Source organism: Muntiacus reevesi, chromosome 1 (assembly GCF_963930625.1).
Source record: "Muntiacus reevesi chromosome 1, mMunRee1.1, whole genome shotgun sequence".
Classification (NCBI taxonomy): domain Eukaryota; kingdom Metazoa; phylum Chordata; class Mammalia; order Artiodactyla; family Cervidae; genus Muntiacus; species Muntiacus reevesi.
In genome coordinates this window covers 257,174,225-257,197,760 of record NC_089249.1, presented here as the reverse complement: position 1 = coordinate 257,197,760, position 23,536 = coordinate 257,174,225, and the positions used below count along the sequence as shown (strand labels likewise).

General features: G+C 50.8%; 1 protein-coding gene across 2 annotated transcripts in view; it reads right to left on the bottom strand.

Moving 5' to 3' along the window:
- Positions 1-23,536, bottom strand: part of WWC1 (WW and C2 domain containing 1) — a 153,210-nt gene that overhangs the window by 31,643 nt on the left and 98,031 nt on the right. For both annotated transcript variants that reach the window (XM_065919050.1, XM_065919051.1), the window contains exons 6-13: positions 18,180-18,309; positions 16,409-16,555; positions 15,159-15,232; positions 10,538-10,780; positions 4,835-4,924; positions 3,575-4,110; positions 587-695; positions 156-236 (exon numbers count right to left, since the gene is read on the bottom strand). In XM_065919050.1, the coding sequence (XP_065775122.1) occupies positions 156-236; positions 587-695; positions 3,575-4,110; positions 4,835-4,924; positions 10,538-10,780; positions 15,159-15,232; positions 16,409-16,555; positions 18,180-18,309 (1,410 nt within the window). The remainder of the gene's footprint in view (positions 1-155; positions 237-586; positions 696-3,574; positions 4,111-4,834; positions 4,925-10,537; positions 10,781-15,158; positions 15,233-16,408; positions 16,556-18,179; positions 18,310-23,536) is intronic.

Below are 23,536 nucleotides of genomic sequence, written 5' to 3'. Positions count from 1 at the left end.
GCATAGCAAGAGACCCCCACCTTTAGTTAGGAGCCCACAGCTGTCAGCGGGGCCTGCTGGTTCTGGAGGAGGGTAAATGCTGGACACGCTGCAGAAGGGGGAGGAGGGCACCCAATGCAGACCACGCCCCCTGCCCCGCCCTCCCTGCCACTTACTTCAGGGCGACCTGAACTCGGGTGGCACCCACTGCCTCCGATTCATCACTGTCGAAAGCAGCGGCTTCCGAGACACCCAGCCTGGAAGGCAACACGGGGAAGACAGAGAGAGAGGGTCAGGCTGGCCTGCAGTGACCTGGCGCCAAAGTCATTTCCCAGAGACAGGGTTCTCTCTGGGAGGGAGCAGCAGATTCTTGAGGAAGAAGGTTTGGGTCTGCTGAGCCTCCCTGTGGACCCTGCCTGCCCAGAGCGACTCCAGATCCCTCTCTCGAGGGGGCTGTTCTTTCCCCAATACTTGCTCCCCTGGCCACACGCCCCTTGATGGCACTCGGAGAAACCGGCAGTCTTCCAGACGTGAAACATGTCCTGCCCCTCACCCTCCTGTGGGTCCCTCCCACACACTGGAGCAGGCCCAGGACTCAGGGACCCACCTCTGCACAGAAGCCTCATACACACCACTGTCCCCAGCCACGGATTCATCTGACACGGCAGCAGAGACACAGGCCACTTTCAGGCAGCACCCCTGAGCCGTATTCACAGCTGGAGGAACAGAGGGGGAAAAGGCAGGCTTCAGAAATCAGGATACTGTCATCCCAACATGTAACTGTGGATCCTCTGTCGCTTTAAGATGGTCCCCCCAAAATCCTACAACTCTGATCTTCACAGCAAGGTCCTGTGAGTTTTGGGGTGAAGGAAAGGGTGGTGTCTAACACCTCAGACTCCACAGGCAAACCACCTGGGTTCAAATCACACACTGCTTTATGACTCTGAGACGCTGATTTATTCCCTCTAGGCCTTGCATTCCCTATCTGTAAAATGGAGATAATAACACCTACTTTGTTGGAAGGACACAATAAGATGATATAGGGAAGTCCTTAGTATAGAGACTGGGGCAGGGGAAGTGCTCTAGAAACCCGTACTGCTATCCTTAGTTACTATGACTACCATTCCCATCACTATAGTGATGCCTTGCAGATCAATTCCTACACACTTGGGACAATAACACAGACCCTGGGCCCTTGCGGGAGGACAAAAAGGGGAAGAAGGATTTAAGCACTGGCTCTCCTGCTTGCCTATCCCATTGCACTCCTAAGTCAGCTCATCTCCCCTGCCCTTGACAGAGGCCCTCTGAAGTCTCTGACCCGGGACTCAGACTTAGCACACGCTGCACATTCCTTCCCTCCCCAAGTAATGGGCGCAGACAGTGTGCCAGGGCCACTGCCAAGTTCAGAGCTGCCAAGATGAATAGGACAGCTCCTGACCTCCACGCAGCACAAGAAGGACAGATTCAGGTGTTCCAACCTCAGGGCCAGCCCTTCTGAGCACCTGCTGTGTGCCAGGCACACAGGTGGGGGGCTAGTGGGTGCGCTGGCTGGGCTAGGGGATGGTGACCGTGAGCCTGGCAGAGGCCAAGGGGCCATCTGGGCGTGGCTTTCCCAGCCTGCATCCCACATCTGCAGCCCTGGAGCCCTCCTGCCTTCAGACCCACCCCGCTCCACCCTCCACGTAACCACTTAAGGAGATTAATTTGTCTGCTGACTGAACAGTGGCACTAATCACATAACCTGCTTAGCGTCTGAGCTCAGCCTGGCAAGGCTTCTGGAGATGCCATGAAGAAACGCCGGCCTGAGACGTGAGCGGCCCCTGGCTCCCAAGCACTGACGCTGTGGGATGGGGGTGGGCCTAGGGGAGGGGTCGCTCCCCACACCCCACTGGGGTCCGAGCATCCCTGATCCAGCTGATCGCAGCCCTTTAGACAGGGAGCACCGGGAACCCTTCTTGAGCCTCATTAGAGGTTCTGCCTGCACCCCCTCCTCTCCAGGGAACAATTTTCTGAAGCTTTCCACCTGCTGCAGTAGGAAGCCTGTTTTTATTTTTGTTTGAGAGGACTCGGCAAGACTGCCTTCCTGATGAGGGAGCCCCAGGGATCTCCCAGCTCTTCTAAGGAAGTGGCTGGCATGCACCCAGCAGAGCCTTTAATTAACCAGGAAATCGTGTTGCTTCTCCCTTGCTCCCAGTGGCCCTTGCATATGAAGGAACTGATATGTCTGGGTGCTGCAGCTGCCCCTGCCCCCATTCCTGGAGCTGAGATGGGTTGAGCTTCTAGCTGGCTTCATGGGAGTCAGAAGCAGGAGACCTTTGCCAACACTGTGGGCTCTGGGTAGGTGGTCCTGGGGCCAGTCCTGACTCTCCTGCCTTAGCGCAGTGACACTGACCTCAGCCAAGTCACTTAACCTCACTGAGTCTCATGCCTTTCAGTCTGTAAGATGAGGATAAAATCAATACCACCTCATAGTGTTGTTCTGAGGTTTACATGAATCAGTATGTGCAACAGTGCCTGTATCTTGTACACCTGAACTCAATAAATCATCCTGCTCAGGCCTGACTTTCATACCACATGCGAGATGGGATCAGCAAGCGTCAGGGTATCTTAGGAATAAATACACAGAGCTGCCTCATGTCCTAAGGGGACCGTGGTGATAAAGAGGTTGGGCGCTGGGGTCAGAAAAACCCAGATTCCAATCCCACCTTCCCCACCTGTTGGCAAGTGATAGTACCTCTCTGAGCCTCTGTCTACCCATCTGTGAAATGGGTATAATAGAAGGAGCCTATTTCACCATATCAAGCATATTGCCCATCACATCAATGCACCCCAATAAATATTCACCATTATAATTTATTATGTGGTTGCTGTTACAGATGAAAATTTTTCTAATAAACCTAAGCTATCATTATCGGCATCATCTTTTACTTTTTGAAGCTTCTGACCTGAATCTCAGTCTAGACTACAATGCCCTTTTTGACCTCATAACAGGAGTGATCTTTTTTCATTCCCTGGCTTCAATCATAAGGATCCTTGCTGCAATTAGCATAAAATGTAAACTCCTTGCCTTACACAATTCGTTCTCTGCCTGATTCTCTGCCTTGTTGGTGACCCCCTCCCTCTGGTCTCTCCTGCAGCCCCTGTTTCAGCCTCAGACACTTTGCTCTTGCTTCTCTGAAGGCTGGCTCTTTCTCACTGTTCAAGTCACAGTTCAAATGTCGCCTTCCTTCACCACCCAGCCTGAAATGGCAGCCCCACCCCAACCTGAAAGGCTCCTATCTGTCAGATGAAAGAATGAATGAATCCATGCCTACCCATTAAGACATAGTTTCAATATGTACTTAACATCTGTTGCATGAATGAACCCACCATGGAAAAACCCTCTGCTCAGGATATAGACGACAGTAAACACATAATAAATACCTACTGAATGAATGAATAAATCGATACACCGTGTATAGATCTGGCACGTAGAAAGTAGTAACTGTTGCCCATAACTTTCACAATTATCACTGGGGTCAGAACTCGGCCTATTGAGCGCAGTCCCCACCTCCCTCCCTCCTGGGATGCGGTGCGGGGATGCGGCGCTCTCTACCTTGGCCCAGTGGCTTGCCCTCTAGGCCAGGTTCCTCCAGCTGGTATCTCTGCCGCGTGTTGCCGGCAAGGCTCAGCTCGCAGAGAGCAGCACTCAGCTCGGGGTCTTCAAACTCCAGGTTGCTCAGGAAGGCGTCCCCAGCCAGGAGGGGGTCAGCGATGAGAGGTGAGCAGGGTGGGGACGGGGAGGAGAGTGAGGAGCGGGGGGACAGCGAGGTCATGGACTTGGGAGTGCCCGACAGGGAGCGCAGGGCCTGCAGGCGGCCGCCCCCCTCCGCCCTCTGGGTCTTGGCCACTTCGTCCTCGTGGATGGTGGTGATGCAGCCGGAGGGCCGGAAGCCCGTGGCCCCCTCCAGGAGCAGGAATTCCACCTTGTTCTGCAGCTCCGAGTCCAGCTGCTCGAAGGGGTCATAGTAGAGGTCGGTGAAGCTGGCCGAGGCGGAGGAGTCCAGGCTGGAGGCCGCCAGGGAGCCCCGGCTGGACGTGAGGGATCCCGGACTGCTGCCGGAGGACAGGCTCTGCATGCTGCCGGAGAGGCTGGGGCAGGGGGGCACGGAGGACACTGAGGGGGTGGGCCTCCCAGAAGCTCCCCCGGAAAGCACTCAGGATCCCCCTGATGGGGTCCAGGGCAGACCATGTACCCCCACTTCACTGATGGGGATATCCAGAGAAGGCCGTGTAATCAGGAGCTGGCAGAGTTGGGATTCGAACCCAAGCCAGCTGCCTTCTGAGTCCACTTCCTCCTCTGTATCCCTGTTTCTCAAACCTCCACCAGCTGCACTCCATTTTCCTATTTTCCCATATTTGAATCCAATGCCAATTAATAAGGCTTAATATTTTTTTCCAAATCAACTCACTTTTTAAACATAAATATAGTTATCTTCAAAAGGAGCTTTTATATCCTAACTGTAATTTGAAAAGCCCCGTCAACTGATAAAAATATCTGATAAAAACATAATGTTGTGATAAAATGCCGGTCACATTGCCCAGCGGGGCCCTGGCCTGAAGCCAACCCGCTTTGTGTCAAGCAAGTTGGCTGGCAGGGGTGAGGGATGTGAACGAGACTCACTAGAACCCGACTGGGGCCTTCTGTGAGCTGTCAGAAGGGCCGAGGAGGCTGCGGTCTGGGGAGGTGAAGGACCCTGTCCTGGGCCACACCTGGCCCAGCACAAGCCCCCCCAGGCCATCCACGGACCTGCTGTGCATTCAAGTGCATCTGGCCATTCCCCGGGGAACACTCACCCCACGGCCCACCACTCACCTCTTCAGCTGGGAGTGCAAGGCCGCGACCTGCCGGGTGGCTTCCTCCAGCTCCCTCACCAGCTGGTTCCTCTTACTGTTTAACTTCAACCTGAAGGGAGCAAGAGAAGGCATGAGCGGGAAGCCCCGGGGGATCCAGCCTCCATCTCCCTGAGAGAGGAATCATAGGCATGTACTCATGAAGATGTCCACAGGCCTGAACACACACACACACACACACACAGGAACATCTGGGAGCATTATACTATAATGTTTGGAGAGAGATGATCTTTATGTACAATCTTATAGTAGCTGCTATATGCATCGCCTGCTCTATACCAGGGACTGACTAGGAGACTTATGTTGTTGTTGTTCAGTCGCTAAGTCGTGTCCAGCTCTTTGCGACCCCATGGACGGTAGCCTACTAGGTGTCTCTGCCCATGGGATTTCCCAGGCAAGAATACTGGAGTGGGTTGCCATTTCCTCCTCCAGGGGATCTTTCTTTCTCAGGAACTGAACCTGCATCTCCTGCACCTGCAGGATTCTTCACTAAGGAGCCTCCAGGGAAGCCCTGATATTGCCTTAAATCGTTCGCACACGTAACCCTTCTTGGTAAGAATTTTATCGTCTCACTTTATACCTGAGAAACCTGAGGCTCTTCGAGCTAAATGGTTTACTTAAAGCTAGAAAGTAAGTGGCAGAGTTAAGACTCCACCCAACCATCCCTTCCTGTGGTGTGCACAGGTGTGCAGAGAGAGAGACGACCACGTGAAGATGTGTAGATGACCATGTGCAGACCCAGAAGCCAAGGAGAGAGGCCTCAGAAGAAACAACCCTGCCAACACCTTGACCTCGGACTTCTGGCTTCCGGGACTCTGAGGAAATATTTAATACATTTTCATTGTTGAAGTCACCCTGTGTGTGGTATGCTGGTTTGGCAGCCCTAACTAACAAATGTACCATCTTAGGGCAAAATATAGAAGGAACAAAAAAAGGTAGGGTCTATGACCAAGCTCTGAGTCTAAACAGCATCTCAAGGCTGAACAGGCAAGAAGCAGTCAGCAAAGGAGCTTGAGAGAATGGTTCCAGAGCGCCTGGGGAAGATCCTGGTGAGTGTGATGGAGCGTCACAGAGCCCGGGAGCAAAGGCCTGTGCCCAGGCAAGCCGACAACAATGCTCAGTTCTGCAACTCCCTTCCTGAGAGAAAAATCCTTGGGCTTCTATTTATTTTTATTTTTTTGGCTGGTATAGTGCAGCTTGCGGGATTTTAGTTTCCCGACCAGGGATCAAACCCAGACCCTTTTAGCAATGAAAGCGTGGAGAACTAACCATTGAACAGTCAGGGAACTCTTGGGCTCAGGAACATGCAACTCTCTTTTTTTGGGGGGGCCCACGCCACTTAGCATGTGGGATCTTAGTTCCCTGACCAGGGGTTGAACGCAGGCTTTAGCAGGAAAAGTGCCAAGTCCTAACCACTGGCCCACCAGGCAGTTCCCTGCAATCTGCATCGTTATTACCTATCCCAGGTGACTTTTTGGCACATTGCGGTTTCCGAGTTGCTTAGTGTTGTAAGTCAGGAGCTGTGCCTTTCTCTCCCAGCCCCGAGCACGGTGCCCACCACATGGACGAGTTTGAAAAGGCATCACTGAAGGGAAGACGCCTCCCCAGTTGAAATAGGGAAAGCTCCTTTGCTCTCCTTAAAAGACCCAGATGTTCAGTCTCCCTTGGGACTCCTCTGGCGGCCCAGAGGTTAAGAAGCCACCTGCCGACGTAGGGGTCACAGGTCTGTGAAGATACTACATGCTGCAGAGCAACTGAGCCCGTGTGCTACAACTACTGAGCCCGTGCTCTAGACAGAGCTCGTGCTCTGCAACGAGAGCAAAGAGAAGCCACAACGAAGAATAGCCCCTGCTCGTTGCAACTAGAGAAAGCCAGGGTGCAGCAGCGAAGACCCAGCCCAGCCAAAAAGTAAAAAATAAAATAAAAAATTACTCTCCCACGGACAGATCTTCATATCCCCTTATGCCATCCTACTGGACGAGGAATGACTGACTCATTGCTCCCAAAGCACAGCCAATCCAGCCTGGGGTCTGGGAGAATGTCATTCCCATGGAAAAGCTAACCATGCCACCCCTCCACCGACACGCCCAACGCTCCCAACACAGGCCCTGCCATGAAGACCAGAGACACAAGTGGAGGGTGATGAGAGATGGGCAGGATCTGTCACTGGGGAGCTGGTCTTGTGAAATTTCAGAAAAGACCATGGGAACAGCGGGCGTAGTGGCCTCGGCACGGATCTTGGCCAGTTCGACCCCTGGCACTGTTACTCCAGAGTCCTGTCTGGGGCTGGGGGTGGGGGCAGACAGCAGGCCGGCAGATGGAGCCAGTAATGAACAAAAGCCCGGTTTTCAATGGATTGGACAGGACTGTGGAATGTGACCCTCTATAAGAGCAAGACCTTGAAAGGTGTGAGATCTGGGGGGCAGTGGGCGGGGGGTGCCAAGGCACAGCTGGGGGTCACCATTTCTACCTTCGTTTTCCTCTCCTCTGGGAGGAGATCACAGCACATGCACCAGGAGTAAACGCAGGTTCCGCGCCCCCGGAGGCCCAACCGGAGGCTTAGGGGACCGGGAGCCCGGGGGCCTTGACTTCTTAAGCACAGGGGTTTTGCCGCCAGTAACAGCATGCAGGTGCTGAGGCCACCTCCCAGAGGCAATGGGCTTCAGTGGCCATATGGCGTTTGCGTGTGATGCCCGGCACATGCTGGGAGGCCAAGGACACATCAAGCGTGGAAGCACGCAGAGGACCCAGGGGGTGGGGCTGGAATGCCCATAAGCTGCAGCTCAGCACCTGGGCTGCTGGTTAAAAATGCAAGAGTCTGGGCTGCATCTCAGGTCCAGGAGGTGGTCCTTGGGGTGGGGGCAGAGACCCCACTCCAGCAGGCACTGCAGCTCTCTGAAGTGGTGGGGGGGGGGTCCACAGGAAGGGAGGTGGGAGTAGGAGGTAGGACAGAGTGGGTTGGGGGGAGGTTTGTGGTTCTGATTCCTGATGGGGGTTTGGCAGGCCCTGTGGTGTGCTGTTCCTGGATGTGTCTCTTTCTGGCCTAATCAAAGCCATCTTGAACAGAGAGGCTGTTGTGTGTGGGAGAGGAGTACAATTGTTGTTGTTCAGCTGATAAGTCGTGTATGACTCTTTGTGATCCCATGGACTGCAGCACACCAGGCCTCCCCATCCTTCACTAAAGGCAAAAAGGTGTCTTGTCATAGGCCTTGTCCCCAAGCTGCACAGCCGTGGGGAAAGGAGGACAGGGTCTTGGCACTCAAGGAGATTTCTAGAAGGCGCTTCCTGGGGCTATAAACCAACCGTTACTGAAGCCCTTTCCTCCTTCTCCCACCTGCCCGGTGGTGTGTCAGCAATCAGCCACTCCTTCCAGGGGAAGGAAAAGGCGAGAAAAGTGACACATCCCTGCGAATAGTTCTGACAAGGGGCTTGGTGGGGAAAGGTTTCCCACCACTGACAGTCAATGGGCTCTTTGATGTGCTTACAGGAGGCCAGGCAGAGGCGGCCAACTTCACCCATCTGGCACCCTGCCATATGCAGACAGAGCTCAGTCAGTTACCAGGGGGGGCTGCAAGCAGGGTGCCTTAGCACAGAGGAGGCTCCCTGAAAACATCCTCGCCCCCATCATGGGGTGATGCAGAGAGCACACTCGGGCACCTAGGACACCTGGCCTGCTGCTGGCCCAGACAGCTTCATCTGCTTTATACACTGGGCTTCTGCCTCTGATTACACTAGAAAGAGGAATGCCCCTGCTCATCCCTTCCCCTCGTGCCTAGGCCCACCCCACAACAAGTTTGAAAATCACTGTCTTCAATTCTGGGCTTCCCTGCTGGCTCAGACAGTAAAGAATCTGCCTGCAATGCGGGAGACCTGGGTTCAATCCCTGGGTTGGGAAGATCCCCTGGAGGAGGGCATGGCAACCCACTCCAGTATTCTTGCCTCCCATGGATAGAGGAGCCTGGTGGGCTACAGTGCATGGGGTCGCAAAGAGACACGACTGAGCGACTAAGCATAGCACATCTTCAATTGTAGCTCCTTAAGGGCAGGTGGTGGTGCTGGTTTAGTCACTAAGACATGTCCGACTCTTGCTAACTGTAGCTTGCCAGGCTCCTCTGAATATTCATTGGGAGGACTGATGCTGCATATTCCTGAATATTCATTGGAAGAACTATTCATTCCTGAATATTCACTGGAAGGACTGATGCTCAAGCTGAACCTCCAATACTTTGGCCACCTGATGCAAACAGCTGACTCATTAGAAAAGACCTTGATGCTGAGAAAGACTGAAGGCAGGAGGGGAAGGGGATGACAGAGGACGAGACGGTTGGATGACGTCACCAACTCAATGGACATGAGTTTTACCAAGCTCTGGGAGATGGTAAAGGACAGGGAAGCCTGGCGTGCTACGGTCCATTCCATGGGGTGGCAAAACATTGGACACGACTGAGCAACTAAACAACAGGCTCCTCTGTCCATGAGATTAAGGGCAGGGACTTTGTCTGCTGCCAAAAAAAAAAGTGAAAATAACTGAATACACTTTAAGAGTATCAGAGCAGAGATCATGACCTATTCACTTCTGAATCCTCCAAATTGCCTTGCATGCAAAATATGTGCCACAAAACGTCTCTTGCATGAATGGAGAAGCTGGGGGTTGAAGGACCAACAGTAGGACTCTGTGAACACAGAGATGTGCTCTGTGTAGTGTGGGTGTGGAGGCCGGTGAGACACTAAAGGATTAAAGTCTATTGTGGCTCAGACGGTAAAGAATCTTCTTGCAATGCAAGAGGCTTGGGTTTGATCCCTGGATTGGGAAGATCCCCTGGAGAAGGGAAAGGCTGGCTACCCACTCCAGTATTCTGGCCTGGAGAATTCCATGGACTGTCTATGGGGTCGCAAAGAGTCGGACACGACTGAGCGACTTTCACTATACAGTCTAAACCAGAGAATGTAAACCAGTGGCTTTCATGTTAAATCAAGCCCATGGATAAAGCTAATTTAGCCTCTAGGGTATTAAAATTTTTTTTGGATTAGTTGCCAATATTAAAAAAAATCAAAAGAACTCTTTCTTGAAAAATGGGGCCTCTAGCAGCCTGGGGTCTGTGCACTGCAGTCTAACATGGCCCATGGCCAAGTGGCCCCTGGCATTTATATCACCTGCCTCACCCCTATAAGCATCTCAGTTTGCAAGCCATCTAAACCAGTGTTTTTCAAACTGCAAATTGCAATTCCTTAGCACGTGGCAAAACCAATTTAGTGGGCCACGACCAGTGTGAAGAGAGACGCAATATAAAAGAAACTATCAGAGGACTGTCACACAGAAAGACTACACACTGTTTCATGAAACTTTTGCCCATTAGGTAATAATCTGTGAGTCACTGTCACAAAGCTGGAGAACAACCGCTCTAAATTACATAGAGCTTATCTCAGAGGAGAATTTCTGAAAATCTGCATGTGAGCAGACGTTTTGGTAATGTGATTCCCTCTGGTAAAATTTTGGGATGGTTGGCTGGTGAGTCACTTCCCTAGATTTGCTATTCTGGAAAGTAATGAGCTCTCTAAACTGTGCTCTCAGTAGAGCCCCGGCGTCCCAGGTTGTCCCTCTCGCTGGGGGGCTGGAGGATGACCAGCAGCAGGGAAGGGCCCCATGCCCCCAGCCCAGCCCCACCTCTCGGTCAGCGCCTTGCTCTGGGTGTCCCGGGCTGCCTGCAGGTCCTTCTCCAGCCGCTTGCGAGCCATCTCCAGCTGCTCCACCTCCCCTTGGGTCCACTTCCGGGGGCTGATGAAGCGCATCTCCTTCAGCAGCTCCTCCTTCTCATTGATGAGGATCAGCCGGTCCCTCTCAGAGTCGAGTACTCCAGGCCAGGCCTCGCTGTCCAGCTTGGCGAGCTGGATCTTCAGGTTGGCGATCCTGCGGGCCAAGAGGGTGGGCATTGACCAGTGTGTTCAGTGGCAACCCAGGAGCAGCGGGACAGACTGTGTCACCAAGGTTACATGGTCCGAGGAGCACTGCCATTCTCAGAGCATCCTCTTTGACCCTGACTGGCTTCCTTTTGATCAGTGTGTGGTCTCCAGGAACAGATTTTTATCTAACAAACACACATGGTGCCTACCACCTGCCAATCCTGGCTCAGCAGGGAGGGGGGTAGAGGCAGTGTCCTTGCCCTCAGGGACATGAAGCCTGAGAGAACAGAAGAGGATCCGTCACCAGGCAATAGCCTCCTACCGCTAGCTATGTGACCTTGGGCAAGTTGCTTTGTCACTCTGCAGGGAATAACAAAACCTCCTTCCTTGTGGGGTAATGGTTGCAGGTTTTAGGACATAATTCATAAAATGTCCAAGCGCAATATTTGGCACATACTAAACCAGCACTCAATGAATGTTTCTGCTGCTACTGCGCTCGTTCCCTGATTTAACCACTTCTCAAGTGTGTAATGCGGGGCACACTCCCTGAGCCTTGCATAGAAGAAAACAGTTACTTCTGCATCAGAATTGGTGTGAAAATGAGCAATTATGTGTTCTGTATGTCTGGCACGTAAGTGCTGAACCAATGGCAGTCTCGGGCCCACTATGCTGACAGCAAATACTGCTGTTGCTACCCTGCTGTTCTCAGTCCAAGCACCCTGTGAACAACTGCAGACTTGAGGTCAGAGGCTGCCTGTTAGTCTTGGCTGTGACCTTCTTAAGAAATCATTTAGGTAACGCAAGCTGCTAGCGCAGTGCCTGCTACACTGCAGGCCATTAAGAAGTGTTATGGGAAGGAGCTGGGAGCCCTTTATTGCTTTGAGACTCAGTATCCTCATCTGTGGGCTTCCCAAGTGGTAAAGAACCTGTCTGCCAATGCAACAGACCTGAGAGACACAGGTTCATTCCCTGGGTGGGGAAGACCCCCTGGAGGAGGGCATGGCAACCACTCCAGTATTCTTGCCTGGAGAATCTCAGGGATAGAGGAGGCCGACGGGCTACAGTCCATGGGGTCACAAGGAATTAGACACGACTGAAACGACTTAGCACACACGCATGTGTCTTCATCTGGTGGGGATGATACTGGTACCTGCAAGGTGAGTTGTGAGGACCAAATGAAAACATATTATTAAGAGCTCTTTACACAGATGTAAGTGAACCCTTTAAAAATTAATATATTTTTCAAAAAATTGGAACAATCCATTCCTTTAAAGAAGACTTGAAAAAAAGAGCTCTTTATACAAGGCCAAGTGCTACATAGATATTTGGTATGATTATTATTGGATCAAATTAAAATTCACGATATTGCTAAGAGTATTGCTACAAATACTTAAAAACAATTATGTGTATTTTTATTAATAGCTATCACTACCAGGCTCCTCTGTCCATGGGAGTCTCCAGGTAAGAATACTAGAGTGGGTTGCCATTCCCTTCTCCAGGGGGATCTTCCCCACCCAGGGATCGAACCCAGGTCTCCCGCATTGCAGGTGGATTCTTTACCATCTGAGCCACCAGGGAAGCCCCTTCACTCTCCTACCCTGGGGTGGACAGGACCTAGTGGTAATCCTGTGGGACAGGTAGCCAGAGAGGATACGGTTCCCCTAAGACTGCAAGGTCATACAAATGACCAGTATTAGGCCTCCAGACCCTCAGTGTAATCTAACCTGCAAACCATGTGGCCAAATTCTTATTTTACCGAAAACACTGTTGGAGACGAGACCTCCAGGCTGTGTAGTGAGAAGTTCACATGGAGAACCACATCTCCATTTGCTCCTTCCCAGTCAAGTGTCTCAGCAGGGACTCTTAGAGTGAATTAATCTTAACCCCAGACTCACATATACAGCAGTCCACCAAAACCGGCTTTGGGATAACTGTAGCTGCTATCCAGCCAACTGCTTGAGAATAGGGTGGTGTGGCCAAGTCAGGGAGTGGAGGCACTTTACTGTACATGGGGCATTGTAGGGGTGACTGATGCTTTTTTTTTTTTTGTCCTAGATCCACCAGGGTCAATCTCCGTATTTTTTCAAAACATATTTTAAAAGTCTTTATTGAATTTTTTTACAATATTGCTTCTGTTTTATGTTTTATCTTTTGGCCAAGAGGCATGTGGGGTCTTAGCTCCCAGCCAGGGATCAAATCTGCACCCAAAGCATTGGAAAGACAAAGTCCTAACCACTGGACCACCAGAAAAGTCCTTAAAAAAATTCTTTTTATTTCAGTATAGTTGCTTTACAATGTGGCATTAGTTTCTGCTGTATAGAAAAATGAATCAACTATACACATACACATATCCCCTGTTTTTTGGATTTTTCTTCCCTTTTAGGTCGCTAATTGACGTTTTCTTGAATGTACTTTCTGGTGATGTTTTCCCTGTGTCAGTGCTCCTTAATGATGGGCTACACATCCTTAGGAGAATCTGAAGAAATCTGCTAGACTCACTCCCAAGAAAGGCACACGTGACCAAACTTGGCAACAAGCAGACCTTGCGTTACGGCCACCTACCCTCCCTGCCTCAAGTCACACAGCCTTTGCTTCCCCATTCAGCAGGCTACTTTATTCTTTGTCCTTAAACTACTTTTAGGTGAAAGAGGAGGCACAACGTTGGATAAAGGTAGATGAGTCAGAAGGCTCTGTAGTGAGAAGTTTAGTGGTGCAACCCTAAAGGAAAGATTGCAGCCCTTTCATGTCTCCATAACTGATCATCTAAGATAGCCACCACTGCAAACTGCAATATATACAGAGTTCAGAGGGGCCAAGAAGTGGTTGTCTCAAGAAGAAGTCATGCTGTTCTGCTGGATCTCTAGGGGGAGCTGAAATAGTGCACAGGCTGTGTTTTCCCCCACCTGGACAATATCCACTTTCTGCTTCTTTTGTTAACAGTATTCCAAGTTTTCTTCGGGAAATCGAAATGTCCTCTCATACTTTCAGGTCACTTGGCTCCCAAAGAGCTGACCTCAGTCCCCTTCCTATAGTCGGGCACGTGACTCATGTCTGGACCTTCAGAGAATTCCAATTCCTCCCACCCTGCGACAATGACTGGCTCTCCCAGAAAAGCCAATGAGTCTCAAGCCCAAAGCTTTGTAAAACTGTGTGGGGAAGGTAGGCTCTATTTTTGCTGGGATTGCTAGCCTGGCAGTATGTAAGTCTAGAAGAACAGGGGTCATTTTTTGCTTTGACAGAAAAACCTGTCGACACAAAGGCAAGCAGGAAGGAGAAAAGGAGATTGAGTTTATGTGACATTATTTGAAACTCTGGATCCAGCTGTGCCTGAAGCTAGATTACCCCTGCACTTTGGAGTTCAATAAGCCTATGAATTCCCTTTCTTGCTTCCAGTTTCTATAGATTCTTGTCATTGCTGCCAAGGGTTTCTGCTGCTCACTCATTGTTGGCAGAGGGGCAGGGCTGGGTACCGCCACACTCTCCCTGGCCTGACTTAGAATGTCCAATGTAGCCTAAGGAGGAACAGATGCAATGTGCTTGGTTTCATTTACCATCAGACCTTGAGAGTTTTTTCTTAGAAATACAGGCTCAGTGTATAGGAAGACCATGGACTGTCCAGTTCAAATTCTGAATCTACCTTGAAAGGTCATGAAACATCTTGGATCTTACTTGTCTCTTAACATGGAGAGAAGATGAGAGAAGCTATGCTATAAGTTTGCTTTTAAAATTAAGTGAGATTATGAATATACAGATGTTTTAGTACACTGTTTGGACTGTTACAGATTCTCTAAGAACATCAGCTTTGATTACTATTTTATTTGCAGTAGTGGAACCCAACTGCCTAGGATTCTGTGAAGTCACAGAATATCTAAAGTCCCTGGTGTCTACACAGTTTAAAAGCACAGCTTGTTCCCAGTTGGGCAGGAGACACTGAAGTGGGTGGTGTCAGCAGTGTTTCTAGCCTGTTGCTAAAACCCCAGGTGTGCTCTTTCACACACAACTATTTACATGATTGATGGTAAGCCTTGATTTTAGAGGCTGATTTTTAGGCAAGCAAGTGGAAAGATTACTAGGTTTGAGGTTTAAAGTACGGTTCAAAGCATAGTTGCACTCTTTATCTAAGTGTCCCTGGTTCAGTCATTCCCAGAATTTCAGAGAAAACTAAAGTATGAAGATGATAATACCCACCTTCACAATCTTTGTGAGGATTAAACATCAAGAAGTGTGTAAAAAGCAGGCACAGGGCAGACACGCTACAATAGTACTGGGTTGGCCAGAAAGTGTGTTCGGATTTTAAGTACTTACAGAGAAACCTGAACAAACCTTTTGGCCAACCAGTTATTATTGTGGGACCATCCTACCCCCAGGCCCCAGCCTCTAATTACCTTCTCTTGGCCTCTTCGTATCGAAGGCGCAATCTGACCTTCTCCGCCAACTGATTGTTGCTGCTGGTACCGAACTGGAGAAAAGAACAGGTCAGGAATTACATGGGTATGCTGGCCAGGGCTGAGCTGGGTTTCGGGGGCTCCTGAGAGACTTGACAGCTTGTGTGGGAAGGAGCTAAAAATAGTATCCCATTATTGAGCTGGCTGGGTGAATCGCAGGGAAGCTAGTTAGGAGAAAAACATTTTCTTTCCTTCAGGCATGGGAAGAGCCCCCAAAGCACACATTCATTAGTTCGAGAAGAGAAGCCGAGGGCTCGGAATATCATCTTGCAGCTCCAAAAGGCTTAGAGCTCATTCAGGTCGTAGGAGTGTGTTGGCCAGCTAGCCAGGAGGAAACAGGCACCGCCACCACACGAGAAAGTCACTCTGGGCCCGCTGGGGAGGGCTCCACCATACTCAGGGAGCCCGCAGTCAGCAGAGCAACACCCAGTAACAAGAAGGTCCTAGAACCTGGAAGAAGGCACACGGTTCCTTCACCACAGGTGGCCTGTAGCTGGACAATGGGTGGTGTGAGGATGGAGGGGGCGGCCCCACTGGCCATGCCAGTTTGTCAAGAACTACGAGGCTCACCCCATCAGACATGAATGGAGTTTCTTCTCACAAGTGGGAACATGACTGTAGAAACCACATAGAAGAGCATTTAGCCATGGAGCCTTGTTCACTCCATGTCACCTGCTCCAAGAAAACGAAAGCTCTTCAAAGTTGCAGATTGCCATGGGTCAGTCCTGCTCTGAGGCTTTCAGAAGCCATGTCTGGACAGCACTTGTGCTATTCATTACGCTAATCAGGGCTGAGCTTTTGAACTGGGAGGTGAGCGGCTGTCTGAAAGCCACATGCATTGCTCTGGGGTGAACAGGAGGGAACTATCTTCTGCCTCTCAGCTGGTGAGACGGAAACAGAATGGCGCTGCTAATCAGCACAAGGAAAACCTGAGAAAGACCCCTGGTCCTTCAAACACGCTTTCTGTGCAGCATCTAGAGATGCATTCCCGTGACCAGACGTGGAGGGCTGGCTACCCCTCCACGTCGTCATCTCATGTCATCAGGAGGCCAAGAGGGCTGCAAGAGAATGCGCTCTGGAAGGCTGGGGCAGCACCTAGACTCAGAGAGAGCCCCGGCCAGCTCCTCAGGCAAGTAACAAGAAGGGTACTCTGTTTCTCGGGGCCCCGGTGGCATGTGCTGTGTACTCACGCCTCCTGAGATGTCTGTCTGGGAGCTCACGTCCAGGTACTGTTTCGGCAGTGGGAAACCTGAACTCTCCAGGGAGCTGCTGCTGGACCACAGGTCAGAGTGGGAGCCTCTGTCGGTGCGGAAGCCGTCCTTCAGCATGGCGAGGCTCTGGAGTGGGAAGGGCAGGCTTAGCAACACCCCCTCCATGGAGGGTGCTCAGGGTCTGTCTCTCTAGGAATCTATAAGGGGCCCTGACACCCCACTTCTCCTGTAAAGAGCTACCAGTGGGTGGGTATCAACTAGGTGCCAGACACTGTGCTGGGCCCCTTACAGGGGAGAAACCAGTGTGGACAACGGCTTCAGAGCTGCACGGCCTGAGTCGGGATCCCCTGCTCTGCCACTTCTAGCTGTGTGCCCTGACCTTGCTGATTAACCTCTCTGCGCCTCAGTTTGTTTTCCTGCAAAATGGGAATAACCATGGGTCCTATCTCATAGGGCGATCATACTGACTTTCATATTGTTCAGACAAGATGACCAGTGTAAAGCACTGGTTTAGTCAATACTTAATAACTGTCCGTTTTACCATGATCTCATTTAATCCTGACTGCAATCTTACAAGGAATAACCTGTGATTATCCCCATTTGGGGCTTCCCCAGTGGTGGCTCAGTGGTAAAGAATCTGCCTGCAGAGCAGGAGCCGCAGGAAGCCAGGGTTTGAGCCCTGGGTCAGGAAGAATCCCTGGAGAAGGGCATGGCAACCCGCTTTAGAGAATCCCATGGACAGAGGAGCCTGGTGGGCTACAGTCCATAGGGTTGCAAAGAGTTGGACACGACTGAAGTGACTGAGCAGGCACATGTGCACCCCCATTTTATCCATGAAGGAGCTGTTACCTGGAGAAGCTGGCAACTGACAGAGCCAGGATTTGGTCCTGGTCTGTCTGACTTAAGGCCTGGTACGCTTAACTGCTCAGCATGAATGGAACATGCCTCACTGTCCACTAACGCCTGGGTTCAGTGTTTGTGCTGGGCTGCGGTCCTGGCAGGGGCTTTGAAATTATTCTCTTTGTCACAGAGTGTAAAGCTTCCCTCATCAAGTCATTTACAACACTCTGAGCTTAATTGCTCATCTGCCCATGGGACCGAAAATAGAATATCTCAGAGGTCCAGGCAGTTCCGCTGAGGGTGGGCAGGATGTACAGCGGTTAAGAGCATGGGCTTCTGAGTTAGGTGTTGACGGGGTCGAATCTTGGCTCTAGTGCCTACTCTCTGATCTGCGCAGTCTTTTGCTGTATGCTGGGGATAACCTAGCACTGATATAAGGGGAAAGCGAGGCACAGTGTGGGCCAAGGGCTTGGCACAGCTGCCTGGCACAGTACATCACCGCTATCACCATTTGTCAGTTCCCAGCACAGAGTCTGAACACGCAATGAAATGCTTACAAGGATGCTCCATTTTGATGCCAAGGTTAGCGATGTTGAAGCCAGCTCCCGCCATTTGGTTCTGTAAACCAGACGGCTAGAGCTGGTGGCCAGGATGTGACCTTTAAACTAGACCCGAGGGCTTCTGTTCTGGCTCTGCCACTGACACTGGCTGTGTGACCTGAGGCAAGTCACTTCATGCTTCTGAGCCTCCATTCTCTTCTCTATAAAATGAGACTAAAAGCCCAAGAGAACTCCAGAAGAGAACTCAGGGATCTGGCAGCACATGGAAACAGCCCGCCTGAGTCCTGCCTGGCACAGAAAGGTGCCCGGGAGAGACTGGAATGGGGCCCCGTCACTGGGCGGCCTTGTACCTTAATGAGATCTTGCTTTTCCTTTTCTCCACAGGTGATGGCTTTTTTGATGGCTTTTGTTTCTCTCAGAACAGCCTGAGCTTCATCCAGTTTGTAGCTGCCCTGAGCATCTGACATCTTCTTATCGATTCTAGGAGACAGTCAAGGGGAAAGGTCAGACAAAAACAGGGTGATGGGTGGGGTTCCCCCAGGGAAAAAACACAGACCACAGAGCTTTAGTCCTGAAAGAAGTCTCCTCTCTGTCCCTTCTTCTTCAGGTCCTGCCTATTGGATAAAGCACAGAAGGTCCCTGTCAAATTGCAAATGTCAGTGTGAGGCTGCAGAAGCAACACCATTCCTGAAGTCAACTCTTAGTGAAAGCCTTCCCTGATCATCTCCCTGAGTCCCCAGGCTGCACTAGATGTTCTCATATCTTGCAGAGCTGTGACACTGCACTCGGTATGTTGTGTTATAATGAAAAATTTATGTGGTGGTGTCATCTGATAAGCTTGAATATGTTTGAGTAGTTTTATTATATAGCACAGAACCATACTTTTTTTTTTAAATGTGATCTCCTTTTCCAAATATTTATTTATTTGGCTGAACTGGTCTTAGTTGAGGCGTGTGGGATCTAGTTCCCCGACCAGAGATAAAACCCAGGTCCCTGCACTGGGAGTGTGCAGTCTTAGCCGTTGGACCACCAGGGAAGTCCCTTTTTTCCCCTTTTAACATTATTTTATTTTACTGAATGAAAGTCTTTCAATTCTATAGTGCTTTACAATTTTCAAAAGGGTTCACTCACACACATGATTTCATATAATCCCATAATAATGCCTTTTTGCCCTCTACCCCCATGCTGTCCCTTCCCCCTTCCCTCTCCCCACGGGTAACCACAGTTTTTTCTCTATATCTGTGAATCTGCTTCTTTCTTATTATGCTCAAAGTTTGTTGTATGTAATATCATATAGGATCTGTCTTTCTCTGTCGGACTTATTTCACTTAGCATAATGCCAAGTCCATTGGTGTCACTGCAAATGGCAACATTTTATTCTTCTCTATGACTAATATTCCATTGTATCTATGTACCACATCTTCTTTACCATTTATCTGTTGATGGATACTTAGATTGCTTCCATATCTTAGTAATGGTAAACACTGTTGCTATGAACACTGGGGTGTGTGTTATCTTTTTCAATTAGTGATTTTTAAGATATATATCCAGGAGAGGAACTACTAGGTCATGTGGTAGCTCTATTTTTAGTTTTTTGAGAAATCTTCATACTGTTCGCCATCGTGGCTGCACCAGTTTACATTCCCACCAACAGTGTACAAGGTTTCCCCTTTTTCCACATCCTCACAAACGTTTGTGTTCTTTCTGACGATGACCACGCTGACAGGTGTGAGGCAATCCTTTTACATTTCCCTGAAGATTAGCGATGGTGAGCATCTTTCCGTGTTCCCTAACTCAGGTCTCTCAACCTCGAGGTTCCTGGGGCGGGATCACTCTCTGTTGTCGGGGCTGTCTTGCGCATTGTGGGATGTTCAGTAGCGACCCTGGCGTCTGCCCGCTCGATGCCGGCAGCGTCTGGACCTTGAGTCGTGACAACCTGAACCTGTCTCCACACTTGACCTAATGACCCTTGGATGGAGGAGCAGTCACCGCTGCTGAGAACCACGGCCTTTAACGAGCATTTGTTGGGTTTCCCTGGTGGCTCAGGGGTAGAGAATCCATCTGCCAGTGCAGGAGATGTGGGTTCGATCTCTGGTCTGGGAAGATCCCACATGCCACGGAGCCACAAAGCCCATGTGCCACAACTACTGAGCCTGTGTTCTAGGGTCCAGGAGCTGCACCTACTGAAGCCCGTCCACCCCCGAACCCATGCTCCGGAACAAGAGAAGCCACTGCAGTGAGAAGCCTGTGCACTGCAACTAGAGAGCAGCCCCTGCTTGCCACAAAAAGGGAAAAGCCAGTGAAGCAACGAAGACCCAACACAGCCAAAAGTAAATACATAAGTAAACTATTTTTAAAAGTATAATGATAATTAAAAAAAAAAGCATTCGTTGAAGTTACTGGCCACACGAAGGAAAGGTTAGAAGGATGAAGGAACCCCTTGCTACCACTTAGAAGCATGACCTTGGGCATGGCCCTCATGTACACAGAGCCTCAGCTTCCTCCTCTGAAAAAAACCTGGATAATGCCATATGCCTCGCCCATGTTCACCGAGCTGTGAGCCATGTTCAAAGGGAGGAGGTTGGAACATGAGGTGGGGAGCTAGGAAGTATAAGACAAATGTGAGGGGTTATAGTACTTCCAGACTGGGGAGTCTGCCGGCTCATCCAGGCCCGACACACAGGTTCATTTTGATAGAGGAAGATGGGGGCGAAGGGGAAGAATGCCATCTTCTGAAGGTCAAACGAATCCTATTGGTGGGGCCCAGCCCTCTTGGAGAAGCAGAGCTGTGCCGTGGACAAGGCTTTGAGCACAGAGAGAAATGTTAACTGTTTCACACCTTCATCAAAATCCAGGGTGGAGGTTTCAGTTCCCAGTGAAGAAAAGGAAGTTTTGTAGTCTGAGGGAACACCACAAAGCCATTATTTCAGGATGAGAACCCACTCCGAGGCATGCTTTTCTGACCTTCTAGAGGCCGAAGTGTCCTGGGCTAAAAATAACCTGAGTGGGGAATCACAGGTTCTTATCCTGGCCTCCTTGTCTGCAAGCGGGGAAGGGTAAGGAGACTTGTCTCACGGCCCCATCCCTTCAGCTTCCTCCTCGGAGGAACACAAAGCCCCAGTTATGTCTCCCTGCTAAAAGTAGCCTGTCTATGCCTTTAGAGGACTTGGGCCTGGGTGAGCCTGCCAGGTCGGCTAAGACTGGTCTCAGTCTACAGGGAGCGTTCCCAACAGAGGCCTGACCAACATGCTTGGTGGAGAGGAGGCTCCCCCTAGAGCTGAATGTCCCGGGGCCGGAGGTGGCCCTGTCCCAGATGGAAAGGGGGCGCAGGGGAGGTGCTGTATTGTCTGAACCTGGCCAGGGGCTGGGGGCTCTGGGCAGGGGGCTGTGCCCCGCTGTTCCCTGCCAACCGGGTGAGGGTGGCTTTGAGTCCTCAGCAGGAAGAGACAGAAGTGGTCTGTCTTCGGGGCCTCGGGCGCGTCACAGGGCTTCTACCTGACTGCTCTCAGGGGCCTTAGCAACCCAGGCTCTGGAATTTGGCTCCAGAGAGGAGCTCGGACTCTCGGGGACTGGGGAATAGGGGGAGTGGAACAAAGGGTTACCATTATGCACTCAGTGAATGAATCTTTTTTTTTGTGTGTTAAAGGGAAAGAAAAGTTGCTTGGTTGGTGGGAAGGAGAGGGTGTGTATGTGCTGGGAGGGGTGCGGAGCGGGACACGTGTGTTTTAGGATTTCCAAATTACACGGCTGTCCTTTCTCTAAGCACTTGAGACAGTCACACCCGGCAGCCACAGAGAAGCAGGGCAAAGGCTCTGATGGTAGCCGGCTCCTCTGGGTCTTTTCCAGACAACTCTCACTGGGCAGGGTGGCTCTGGGGACCAGCAGAGAGATGCTGTCCTGCCCACCGCCCCCAGGGATGGTATGCCTAGTCTTCCTTATTTACGAGGGCCCAAGGCAGCTGATGAGGCCAAATCCCTGGCTTTGGTCCTGATTTTTCTTTTCAGTCTTTTCTGAGAGGTCTGCTTCCATCCTCAGCAACCTTTTTCTCTTTTTAAAATTGGGTTTGGTGACCATGTGTGTGTGCTAAGGCGCCTCAGTTGTGTCTGACTCTGACACCATGAATTATAGCCCGCCAGGCTCCTCTGGTCATGGGATTCTCCAGGTAAGAATCCTGGAGTGGGTTGCCATGCCCTCCTCCAGGGGGTCTTCCTGACCCAGGGACTGAATCTGTGTCCCTGGTGTCTCCTGCATTGGCAGGCAGGGTCTTTTCCACTAGTGCCATCTGGGAAGCCCCTTGCTGACCATGAACCAAATGAGTTTTAGCTTCCTCCAGGTTCCACAAAGAGAGGATGCTAAGTGACTGGACAGTTCCCCAGTGGACACTGAATGCAGTCCCTTGGGAGAAAGAAAGGGGCCTGATGTTTTCGGGGCCTGGGGGGTTTATCTGGGATGATGCCAGGAAGGCAGGTATAAGGACATGAGCTTCAAAACCCAAGAGTCCGAGGTCTAGCGCGGACACTCTCGAGCTGGGCTCTATTTGCAGCCCCATCAAGTACCCTGGCCTATAAAAAGAAGCAGAATAAAAGCTGCTTCAGTAGAGACAATGGAAGGAGGTGACTGGTGCCCAGGGCGAAGGCACAGTTCATGTGAGTTCCTTCCCGAGTCCCAACAGCCAACTAGCTAGAGGTCACCACCCCCTTCAGCTCACCGGGTTTTCCCTATGTGCCAGGTACGGTCATGCGCTTGACGCAGATTTTCCAATTCAATATTTACAATATCCTATTTTTCAGATAAAGAAACAGAAGCTCAAGGGGATGAAGCAAACCACTTTTTCATGTTCCCTGGGAACTAAGACTTGAACCTAGGCCATCCGCCCCTGGCAGCGACATTTCTAACCCTCTCTGCCAAGGTGCGCATTAGAGCAGAAACCTTCCTCCACTGGGAACACGGGGGCGGCTTCCGGCCCAGGAGCCCTGAGAGGCGGCCTTATCTGGGCCTGATATCAAAGGGGTGGGGGTGGGCCGACTGAGGGAGGGGGAGAAAGGGAGTCTTGTCTTTGGGGTTTCAGCGTCAGCTTACCAAGCAACAAGAATGATCAATGCTGGTACAGGGTGACAAAGTGGTAAAACAGGTTTGTGGTGGCTCAGAGAATAATGGCAAGTGTTTTAACCAGAAGCTCCAGGGCACCAAGGAGTTGGGGGGGGACGGAGGCGCGGGCACGCAGTGGTGGGGGAGTCACTTGGGGGGGGGGGTGGAGGGAAGGAAGGAAGAGGAAGGGGGAGGACCCCTGCTCTGAGAGTGAGTAGCCCTTAAACTATGTGCTCAGAACCTGCTCCACTGCCTTGGAAGATTCATGAGGCTATTTGCTTTACAGGAATTTTCTGAACTCACATTACTGCCCCCGATTGCCCCTGGCACCGCTGGAGATTACTAAGAAGCATGAAGTGTGGCCCCTCGTCCTAATGAGACTAGAAACTGGCTTGAGAGACAGGACTGGCATATGTATATACACACACCCAAACAATATTTATCTATATAAACACAAACATAAGACATAACACAAAAAGGTACTCAATGCAATCTATAATACAGAGCCCTATTTTCTTATATCCTGGTGGCTCACCTGGACAATAGGGGTCTGGGGAGTGGGGATATGTGAATAGGAACCCACCGGCCCCTTTGGTCAACTCCCCTCGAGAGTTGGACT